Source organism: Asterias amurensis, chromosome 7, assembly GCF_032118995.1.
Source record: "Asterias amurensis chromosome 7, ASM3211899v1".
Taxonomy (NCBI): domain Eukaryota; kingdom Metazoa; phylum Echinodermata; class Asteroidea; order Forcipulatida; family Asteriidae; genus Asterias; species Asterias amurensis.
The window spans coordinates 11,823,317-11,835,737 of NC_092654.1; the positions used below are offsets into that span (position 1 = coordinate 11,823,317).

A 12,421-nucleotide genomic window follows, 5' to 3' on the forward strand; every position below is an offset into this window, starting at 1 on the left:
TTCCGCCCGAATCACTCGTCAGCTCGCTGAAATTTGCCAATTAAGGGAATGCTCAGACCACTGAAGCCAATCTAGGCTCTTCCGACTTCCAAACATTTTGAACTGCTTGATGCTTTCACAATCACATAAAAGGAAAAAGCACGAAATTGTTCTTTGATAGGAGACAATAAGCCTTTTTGAGATATGGCGGACACAATGCTACAACACTATAAGGTTTGGGTAAATTTGTGTGTATACACCCAAACCAAACAGTACACTCCAATCACGTCCGCCATACCTCAAAAAGGCTTACGGTTTTGTCTTCAATCAGAATATTGGTTTTTCCGGCTGCTATGGCAACAGCGCTTGTTATCTCTTAGCTTCACACACACTCAAGTCGTCGTTTTTTTGGACTTACCTGTATTTCCCATTCCTTGTAATGACTGGTTGGCTGCAGCTGCCGCTGCTGCTGCTGCCGCTGCTGCAGCGACGCCTGCCCCGCTCGTATTCTGACTCGCCAACGCTGGAAAAATAATAACCAAGGTACACAAATTGTTTGAAATGCATCTAATCAATCCCTTGCTTCTTATGATTAATCTAAACTAATTCAATGCGGCTCCAATCCCAAAGGAGGTTAAATGCTAAATTAATGTATCCTCTCTGGCTATTTCCCTTGGCAAATTAATTTATTTAGCACAATTTTCAGGCTTAGCTCGGACGTTTCTTGCAAATCAGATGTGATGGTATGTATTTTATATATGGGCCTAGTGCAAAACCCTGCCCAGGAGATTTAAAGATTCTGTGCATCATCAGAAATATAACACTACGGTTTCGGACCATAAGACAGTCATGAAATCAGGAATTATCTTAAGAATACCTCATGCCTGTATATTTTTGTTGAAGAATACTACCAGTAACTCCACACGTATTCTATAAGCACTTAAAACTAAAAAAGGGTTTCAGAATGAAGAAAACGTCAAAAATTAGTCTGGTGCCTCTGGATGAGATAACCCACATAATAAGCTCTGTTCATTTCAGCCCTTTGGCAACTTGACTCCACTTCAGCACAAAAATCTACTATGTGTACACGTCCGCGAGATTGAAACAGAGGTTAATATCTGGAAACAGACTGGTGCCTCTAGATGTGATAACCTACTTGATTAGCACTTCCCACCCTACCCCCCGGGAACCCAACACCACTTCCTACATTTACAGTGAAGAACAAGATTGCAGCTAGGCTAATAGTAAAGACAAGTAAAGAAAGAAAGAACAAACAAAATCTCCCCCCCCCCCCCAAACCAGACTGGGACCAGTAGATGTGATAAGCAAATATTCTCTTGGAATTTGATACTTTTAGTGTGACCGAAGATCTGTATACATTTCAGAATGAGGCAAATATCCAAAATAGTCTGGCACCTCCAAGATGTGATAACCTGTTTCATTAACACTCTTCAGCGCACCCTCGGGGAACCCGGCACCTACATACAAGGAAGACATGTGGAGAAATTTTCTGCGTATGCGGGGAGTGCGTGGGCATGAGGTTTAAGGATCTACTGCGGGGGCTACTACTGCGCAATGCCGCTGCTCACTTACTTGCTAATTGTTGCATGCCGTTCAGAGCTCCGAAATTTCCCGTCTGGGTTGCATTTTGCATAAGGTTCACTAACATCTGTAGAGGTAGGAAGAGAAGGGTTAAGAGCGTTAGGTCATAGTCTGGATGTAGTCAACGAAATGATAATAATAGTAATAACAATAATAATTGTGGCACACACATGTCCGTCACTCTTCTGGCGCTGTAACATACAGTATCCCTACAAGATGTGGGACTTCCTTGGAATTACAGGCAAAGTAAGAAAGATACAATTAAAGAGAAGGGGTTCGCCCCGGTGTTCCTGGCTGTGGCTGCTGTATGCGCCGTAGCACCTTGTAAACCCTTCTAAGGTGCTAAGTAATTGGGTCTCAGAATTCATCTCCGCATTGACCTATCTTTCTGAAAATTTGTATATACTCAGCGCCTTGAGTACCTTGTTTGGTAGATACGTGCGCTATATAAGACTTCGATATTAGTCACATGTGAAAGGTTCAGCTGAATACAGTGCCTACCTGCTGAGAAAACAGCAAAAAAATGTCTCGATATTTTCATGCGATTTTCAAACAAAGGGTACAAGCCCCCATCTCTAGACGCAGCAATCGCGAACGGACACCAATTTTCATAAACCTGAAAAATGATTTTATGCACGATGAATTGTTTCTCGGATTCAAATGTTTTGGGGTGACAAATTATCAGAACCATATAACTTCCAAGGGAATCCTTCCTAAAAATAATTTTTCTGTCAACAGCTGCAGTGCTTCTTGCCAAAAACACTTATTTGGTCATAAATCTTTGAAGTACCCTTTGGATCCGAACAATGAAAACTACAAAATTGCTGTTACATATGAAAACAACTTAGCAGTAACTTATTGGGCCATTATAATATTTTTTCCAGGGCTGATGTTAAAAAAAAAAATGTTAATAATAGTATAAATTTTAGATGAAAAAATACTAGCAAGGATAGCAAATAGCGAGTCATGTGTCCATAAATACAACAAGGCTGGCTTAGCATAATATAAATAGGGTTAATCAAAGGCAATACATCTAAGTACTGAGAACGGCATAGACGAGTTTCTTAAGTGGACAACGGGTAAATGAAGAAGAAGAAAAAAAATTCACCGACAGCAATTTAGTCGAAATCTTATGGCCGGAATCGACTTAAGACGGGGGAAATATAAACATCTTATGAAATTATGCAGTTGGGAATTGAATCCAGCGCCGACAATATCCTTAAGGCAATCACTGATCAAGTTCCAAGGGTAAAATGTGGGTGGCTTTATAAAGTGAAACGAAAAACGGTAATAATGACAATATCTTATTTCATTCACATTAGCAAATATAAGGAAAACAAGTCCAGCGTGAACAAAATAAAATAGATCTACTCTGATCCATAATCCAGCTAAGCAGGGCGACTATTCCATCACGCCTACGCTGACCCACCCACCCCTCTTCACAGAATGGACTGCTCCATCCCCCCCCCTCTCTCTCTCAATGTCACGTTTATTTTGCATATTCATGTAAGTCACAACTGTCATTAGCAGGCCCTCCGGTGACAGGTGCTACTGGTCCAATCATACAAAGCATATGCAAATGAATATCAATAGTCCCGCCCCCTCGAGGGACTCTACATGCTGGGTATTTATGTCTTCAAACGTTACCTAGAGGAAAGCCTCGTATAGGGTTACCCACTTCTCGGCTATGTCAAGTGTTGTGTACACAGGGGTTGCCATGCTATATACAGTTCATACACAAGAAGTGGTGACCTTCAAGTGCGGGTTTCCCTTTGCTTGATTAAGGAATGGGATTACAGAGTGTAGCTTCCCCCACTGCCCCCCCCCACCAGTACAGGTCAAATTCAAATTTGGAAATATTTTACACAATTTCGGACAAAGTCAATCACGATTTTGAGATACACTTGTATGGTGGATGTTGATACAGACAAATTAAAAAAACACCTCTGTAATAGGTGGTCTCAAAATAGTCTAAAAATTGCTTTATTTGATTTGCTTTAAAGAAAAAATGGAAGTTAATAGTATAAATAAGCATAATTTTTGTTCAATGCATAGTCATATGTGGGTGCGTGCGTTTAGCTTCCCCGGGTCGACCCCGGTGTGTGGCGTTTTTTTTTTTCCAGGACGAACGTGTGCAGATAATTACCCACGTTCGTCCTGGAAAAAAAAAAAACGCCACACACCGGGGTCGACCCAGGGAAGCTAAACGAACGCACCCCGTGTTCTGGACTTTTACAACTCCGTGGCATTCAAACCGATACACTTTGAGACAGATGTTTAAATTTTCCCTAAGGTCTGCATGCCAGCCATCTTGGATTTTCTTTTTTAAATGGCCGCCAAACTTAACGCTTTGAGATCAGTTAACTCCCAATACTCTTTCAGTGCTGAAGAATTTTGAGCAAACAAACATTTTCAGAGCATAACTCTAAAATTGTTTGAAATCCCCCCACTCCCCCCCCCCCCCCAAAAAAAATGGTTGCTAACTTTCTGGCTATACAGGGAGGGCATGGGTTGGACTGGCAACGACTAATGCACCAACCGTCATATCAGACTTTGGGTAAACATGGCGGGGGCATTTGGTATGCGGACAATTAGCATGACACAATCCACCCCCAGGTTGTATTCTATCTTCTTGTATTGACTTAAAACCAGCTTAAATTTATTCAGTTTCTTCCCTCCCCCATTTGGGCGAGTTTGACTGCAGTTAACATGGCAGCCGTTTAAGGGTAATTAATGGTCTTGAAATGCAACTAACTCAAAAACAGCTTAAATTTAATCAGTTTTTTTTTCCTTCCCCCGTTTTGGTGAATTCGACTGCAGTTAACCCTTCAGCCGTTTAAGTGTCATTAATGGTCTTGAAATGTAACTTAAAAATAGCGTGAACTTATTCATATTTTTTCCTTCTTTTTCAATGTCAGACTTTTAATGCATGGTCTTGAAATGAGAAGAGAGGAGACCGAGCTTTGTTGCCTGGAAACCATTGTTGTGACTTTCTTTGGTTGCGACAAATCAGAAATTGGCCTATTTATTTTGACAAAAGAGTACATTTGGTGCAGGAAGTGGTTGCAATTACGTCGGAAATGAGACTAGAGTCATGTGGTACTTTAGTGTGATTTGTGTCTATTTCTGTCGGTCGCCAGACTGGAAAACATCGGGTAGCGTCTATACTGTCCGTAGGAGGAATGATTTATAGAGGGAGACCCCGCTTCAATATTTCCTTGAAGCTCCTTCAAACCGTTTTGACGGAATAGTACAAGGATGCTCTTTTTGGATGAGTACACAAAGTACGTTTTGTTCAAACTCTTCGCAAGACACAATCTTCAAACCATATTTAGGGGCCATTCATAATAGTCAATGTTCAAAACTTTCGAAATTGTTTTGAGCCATTTCTCACAATGTTTAATACTCTCACAGTTTAACTCTCCCCATTACTCGTTACCAAGTAAGGTTTTGTGCTAATAATTATTTTGAGTAATTTCCAATAGTGTCCACTTCCTTTAGAAGTTGGTAGTACAAAACATTGTGAGAAACGGCTCCCTCTGAAGTGGAGTAGTTTTTGAGAAATAAGTAATTTTCCACGAATTTGATTTCGAGACCTCAAGTTTAGAATTTGAGGTCCCAAAATCAAGCATCTGAAAGCACACAATTTCGTGTGACAAGGGTATTTTTTTCTTTCATAGTTATCTCGCAACTCCGACGACCATTCAAGCTCAAATTTTCACAGGTTTGTTATTTAACGCATATGTTGAGATACAGCAAGTGAGAAGACTGGCCTTTGACAATTACCAATAGTGTCCACTGGCTTTAAACATGTGTACATTCTTTATATACTTCTTTTATCTGCTGCGCTTGTAATAAACAGGGTTTGTATGCTTCATATTCAAGCAGCACTGCATTCAAGTACATGTATCTCTTTGTAAAATAGTGTGGGGGAAATTTTCCATGGTTAACTTTAAGGGGGAGGGATGGGGTATTGAAGAAGTGTTCGATTTGCACGCTTGTGAAAATGTTCGTAAATGTGAGCGGACCCCTTACAAATCTTTAATGTGTCAACTTGCCTAAAAATAATAGAGTGATCAAAAGTGAATTAATCCTAGGACAGATCTCTAGAACCACTTTATAATGGAGAGACGATTGACACAATCAATGTCTGTATATCTCTACCTCCTTTATGATGTACACAATATAAACTATGCACAAATTTTTTCACTTGGGCTTACATGCAGAGACAGCAATTAATTATTCCGCCAGTCTTCTCACTCGGAGCCTATATATTTCCCCGTGTGTATAGCTTTACTTTCAGTATGGATGTATGTAAAAAAAATTGTCCCACAGCCAATTTTTTACTGAGGACAGTTAGTCAATACCATTACCGACAGAAATATGGATTTCAGCTATGACAACAGTGGCCCTGAGGAGTGGAGTACGATGATAATTCATTTTGCATTCTGATCATATTGTTGCGACGGGGAGAATTGTCTTGGGAGAGTTGGAGGAGGTGGAGGGGGGGGGGGGGGGGGTTGGATAAGGGATGCGGAGAGGTGGGGTGGAAACAGGGATGAGGAAGCTTGGGTAATGAAGAGGAGGCAGCAGGTAAGGAGAAGATTAGGAAATGAGAAGAGTAGACAGGGAGGAAGATGAGATTTGAGATGAGACGGGGGGGGGGGGGGGGGGGGGGGGGGGGGTGTTGGATAAGGGATACGGAGAGGTGGGGTGAAACAGGGATGAGGAAGCTAGGGTAATGAAGAGGAGGTAGAGGTTAGGAAGAGGATTAGGAAAAGAGAAGAGTAGAAAGGGATGAAGATGGGGGGGAGGGCGAGACGGGGGGAAAAGAATGAGAAATGAGAGAGGGGACGTCTTATCGGGGGCATAAAGCCTTACTTAAGATGACAATGAGGAAACGCTTCAAGATGAAAAGGGTATATCCTGAGGATCGCTGGGGCCACGGCAGACACAAGGTAGCGGCGACAAAAAATACCCATGAAAAAAATTAATACAAAAGATCAAAGGGCAGCTAAATAAGCATTCATTAACTAGAAGGAGGCTGATAAAAGATCCATTTCGTACCACCCAAGCGAAGAAAGGGACCAAGACGACCGTAAGACGTAGACAATAACGGCAACAGAGAGAGGACGAGAGAATGAGACATCAAGATGAGTAGGGTCAGAAAGATTGACCTACATGATGATACAGGTAATTCCAGAGGGGAAAAGCTCACGGCATCGCGGGGTCTGGAAGGTAATGTGTAGCCTCAAAGTCGAGACCGTAGCGGACATACAATGACAGTCAAGTACTCTGGCTGTGCTGTGAGACACAACGACCACTTCTCTGTGGTATAATACGCATTAAAGGGAAGGTATACATTTGGTAATCACTCGTTCAATTAATGGCATTAGAAACTCATTGGTTAGAAGCCTACGTCAGCTTTCGATAGTTGTACGCTGTGCCTACGTATTTTTGTATTATATATTTTTGGTAATTTTTTCCCCATTTGCCAGTCGAAAATTAGTTTCTTTATTTTTGGTTTTATATGTGGACAATAAATGAAATCTATCTTTCTAAATCTCTCTATTGAAAACAGCTTGTTTTGAAGGAGCATGGTTATGTGAAAAGATGTCAGTTGTTATGCCTCAACAACTTGAGTCTGATCAAAGAGTTACTGTCAGAAACACTCCTCAGATTAAGCGTGTTATGCAATCTGGATTTTTCGCGACCACCGTTTAAAATTAAATTTTCACTGGTCAGTTTTATTGTATGTATCTTCATTTATATAGGATTTAAACAATCGCATAGTAAAAAAAAAAAAAAAGGTCTTTAGAGAGAAAGAACAAAGACATAAATATCACCCATTTACCACAAAAAGCAACCTTTGCAGATTTATTCTACTGAAATTCAAAAGTAAATTTCAGAAACACAGAACCATTCATATGTTCAATTTTAACAAAGCGTAATACAATTTAATATTTTATATTCAACTTGGTCAGTTTGTTACGTGCGCAAAGTTAATTTGAAAACCCCCCAATATGTTTTGTGATGAAAACACTATCATCAGATCTTTAATGGTTTTAACTACTAGTCACCATAATAAAAAGGCAAAATAATCGGTTTATTATGAAGGCCATAATCATAATTAGTTATCCCTTCTAATGAGAAGGCCAAGGTTGTTTTGTCTCTCGACCAACCATGTGTTCGTTCCTTTTCATTTATTAACACAAAAATACCAGCAGCTTATTACTTTTAACCATAGGGGTTCTAAAAATAATATCGGGCCGGGTCAAGGTGATAAAAGAAAGAAAAAAAAAAGGTAACTCTTGAGCTGTATGAAATACGAAATTATGTTTCGCAACACGCCACACATCAGGTGTATGAAATATGCAATTATGTCTAGTGACACGTATATAAAAATAAGCAAACATGGGTGGTCTGGCAAGCTAGCTACCTTAGAAAGTGTATGTGTGTTCACTGGTCAAGCTTCAACGATGTTTATCCTTCAGAGACCACAGAGGCCAGAAAAGGCCGTGCTTAAATGCCCATTGGGGCTGGAAACCGCTGCAGTTTCTGACCTACTTCCACTTAACTTCAAAGGTTTCAAATTTAAATGTCATGACCTGATATTACATTTTCCAATGTTTCCAATGGTAACCCTTGTTTCTAAAACAAAAACAAAAACTGCTTTAATTTTTGAGACATTTTCACAATAATTTGTTTTTCTCAAAAAAATAAAATAAAACAATGAAACAATGTCTGGGCGTATGGTCGTGGTTGTGAACAAATAAATGGTCTCTAAAGAGTTAAATTATGAATCACTTCACACTGGCTTTGTGCAAGCCATTTGTATTTTTATATCCTGTCACTCGTCTTTGTGGTCATCATGTTGTCACTTGAACCATTGGAGATGTTGCCCTGTGCTTATGGCATTGTTATCCCTAAAACATGATCTCGTGGACTTTCTGAAATTTTTGGGACGACCTTTTTTCGCAGGGGGGCAACTGCACAGCCCCTTTAGGTCTGGCCACGCAGTTCAAACACCATCAATCACAGAATAATATCCTTGTTCTCTTCGGATTTCTCTCAATCGGGGATCGAGGACAATTGGCAGGACCCAATGAATAATCAGTCCATTCCAATCAACATGCCGCAAAGAACATCTCCAGTCTCCGAAAAAACAAAATCCAGACCACCAGCAGTTCAAGAAAATGGATTTTCAGTGCCATCCCCATGGCGATATACAGAATGATGGGTTGAGGAAATCCCGCATTGAAAACATCTTCAAATTAAAAAATCTCTCCTCCCAAGGAATCTCTTTCCTCAAACAGGGGGGGTCGGTCAAGTCAGTCTGCTGGGCTGGTTTCCGAAGCTAAACAGACAGGGTGTTACGCCGTCACATTAGCAAGCCCGAGGGGGTGGGATTTGCCCTCCGACGAACGTTATAATCTTTTAAGAGAATTTTCCAAAGCCTCAAGATGAAGATGGCATGAAAAAAAGTCTGCCATGTTTCTCAGTTTCAGATTTGTCATCCCCCGACTCTTTTCATTTCGTCACTCTAATCAACCCGAGTCGATTAGTAAAAACGGAATAATCTGTCTGCTAAACAGAAGAAAGTAAATGGTTTTAAAACTTTTACGTTTCAATGTCTCACGGGATCCCACTGCATTTAGATAACAAAAATAAACCTCGGGGAGAAAACGACCAGGTTTTGTTTGCTCTTCTCGACGTTGGTGAAAAGAAGTGGGTGGGGGGGGGGGGGGAGCTAGAACTCCATGCAGGCAGGAGACGCCACCCAGGAGGGCTTGCTGGTTTCTGCCCACTGCCCGTGGTAATCATTAAATTTCTCATGCACATCAATGCCATTCAGCGGAGTCCCCGCCAACCATACAAGATAATCCATAGCCAGTCAAGTGACAATTTCATTATGCTCACAGCCACCCCACATCCCTGAGAAAAGCAGCTCCCTTTATAGGCAGAATGGGCTATTAATATTATATATGATGAGTAGAGTTAGTGCACTGGATGCTATTTCATGTAACAGCGACAACTTTTTTTCTTCTAACCCCACCCCCCCCCCCCTCTCCACAAAAATGTCAATCTACTGCGAGGGAATCTTCTGCATTGCTCCCTAGCGTGAGCTCGTCACAGACACCGCGATGAGAGTGGGGAGCTATTCCTGGGCTATGAACAGCCCCCCGTTCCGAGCCGCTTAAAGGCAGACTGCTGTCGGACAATGTGTAATGACTGAGGAAACACTGTGTTCAAAGCTGACAATAATGTAATTACTGCTGATGATTCAATACGCCATCATGCCGAGGTATGCTCTGACTCGACGATCCACTGTTGGCCACACGCCGACCCACCCGAGGGAATTCTCTTTCTTCAGTCCCCCTTTTTTCCTCTTTTCTTTTTCATAGTACGAGTGATAGCCAGACATGTACTTAAAGAAGATGATGGAATGACGTTTTAAAGGCAGTGGACATTATTGGCATTTACCCAAAATTACTATCAGCATAAAACCTCACTTGGTAAGGAGAAATGGGGGAGAGGTTGATAGTATAAAACATTGTGAGAAATGGCTCCCTCTGAAGTGACGTAGTTTTCGAGAATTAGTAATTTTCCAAGAATTTGTTACGAGACCTCAGATTTAGAATTTGTGGTCTTGAAACCAAGCATCTGAAAGCACACAACTTCGTGTGACAAAGGTGTTTTTTACTTTCATAGTTATATCACAACTCGGACAACCAATCGAGCTCAAATTTCCACAGGTTTGTTATTTTATGCATATGTTAGATACACCTAAAATTTTGATTCAATTATCTTTTTCTTCTTTTCACTTGACCAAGAGCAAAACACTACAGACAAAACATAACACGCATCAGAAATAAAAGCATAAAAATACGGTACACTCGGCACGAACCAAATTGATGCTTGTTATATCGGGTGTAACATTGCTTTCCATTTTTTTTGCAATTCTAAACAATAATAACATCTTGAATGCCGTGCAGAAGTGGAAATAAACCATCGACAAACGCCCACTCGAAACACAACACTCTTTCCCTCAGCCGGTACCCTGCAGCTCGGGGTCACCAGGGACACAAACTTATCCCATGTTACCAGCAGGATACCAATCACCCAGAGGTCACAATGGACAATACAGCACAGAGTCTGGACACTGCTGGGTTACCAGTGCTCAAGCTGGGCATCAAGCCGAGCTCGGCTGGCTGGATACAAGTTCCTACTACACAAACAACCTCTGAATCACAGAGTATCTCCATATATGATGAAAAGGACAAAACATAGTCTGGCCCCTTTCCAATAAACATCACCTGCACGTGTATATCCCAATATGTGGAGATTGTACAGTATTTCAACAGAACATGAACCATTAAAAAAGGATGATGAAGTCAATGTGCCAAACATGGAAACATATTACCAGAATTTTTTTTTTAGCATTGTAATCTTAGACCCCTAACCTCACAAAAATGCCAGAGTTTTGAACTAGTTAACTTTCAAAAGGTCACATGCCATGCAGACCAGGGTAGTTTTTACGCTCATGGTATACTGCGGCAAACATAAAATCACCTAAATAACAAACCACTAGGAAAACTGACTGGGTAATTAAAACAAAAAATTGGGATTGAACAAAGAACGATTTACTAGAGTGGGATTTAACCAAACAACGATTAATGTGCCGGCGCTCGGGCAAAAAAATTGGGATTGAGAAAATAGAAATTTACTAGAGCAGGACTTAGATTAGAAACTGCTACAAATATAAACTGAGGTGGGGTCCACTGTTCTATACACAGAGACAATCTGTGAGAGAGTATTTGCCCCACGCCACTGCCAATGCTTAGAAAACATCCCATCACTGTCTGAAGTGGGCGGGCAAATTCCCCTTATTCCACAACAGACAACCATTTCAATCAAGTTTGAGGATTTAAAGAGTCCATCTGATCCGAACAGTGACCTGATTAGAGGGTCTGATCCAGATTAAGACAAGCTTGACTTGACAGACTGGTCGACTCACGACCTTTTCAATTCACATGAGAGTAACGGCAGTTTTTTTGAAAACATTTATTTTGTTTGCGGTAACACCATGTGTGTGTCCACTTGCTAAACATAGGTAATTTTTATTTTATTTTTAGAACTTGTCTTGCTTTATATTCTACTGCCGCGAAGTAGATTTTTCGGAATTTCGGGAAACATCTTAGTTCTGAAAAAAAACTGTCTTGCTTTTTAATTATTACCTGGGCTGAAGGTAGAAAATTAGTCAGGACTTCTTTTGCTTATAATAAGTGGATAGAGGGGACTTCTTTTTGTTAACTTCACTACCGCACAGTGAGTTCCTAATTGGTCTTAACATTTTGACTATCTTGCTCTAGTCATCATCAGAAGACGTTTTTTTTCCTCCCTCTCTGGTCGCCTCTCTCCAAGACATTGAGAAGTTTTGACTCAACATTAATTACCCATACACCGATGTGTGTTTCCGGAGTCCTGTGAAAAAATATCACAGGCATATTACTCGGGTGGGATTCGAACCCACGAATCTTGCAATTCTAGATCAGTGTCTTACCAACTAGACTACCGAGATTGCCTGGTAGTCAGAGGCAGTTTGAATCCTTTGTTTTGGCAGCAGGTACTATACATACACAGTTTGGTAAAAGCACAAACATCATATGATGATGCAGGTTGCCCTCTACTCACGCACTATCTTGCCTTCCTGCATTGTAATACCTACATGTAGAATGCAGTTACCACCTTTTTTATTCCTTTTGATTCGGAAATCTTTTTTAATACATGCTATTCATAATTTATATTTTTATCTGTCTGTGTTTATACAATTGTTATA

At 40.7% G+C, this 12,421-nt stretch overlaps 1 protein-coding gene across 33 annotated transcripts in view; it reads right to left on the bottom strand.

Annotated features, from left to right (window-relative positions):
* Positions 1-12,421, bottom strand: part of LOC139939519 (CUGBP Elav-like family member 1) — a 122,328-nt gene that overhangs the window by 31,108 nt on the left and 78,799 nt on the right. For all 33 annotated transcript variants that reach the window (XM_071935488.1, XM_071935492.1, XM_071935501.1 and 30 more), the window contains 2 exons: positions 1,573-1,648; positions 398-502 (listed from right to left, as the gene is read on the bottom strand). In XM_071935488.1, coding sequence (XP_071791589.1) covers positions 398-502; positions 1,573-1,648 — 181 coding nt within the window. The remainder of the gene's footprint in view (positions 1-397; positions 503-1,572; positions 1,649-12,421) is intronic.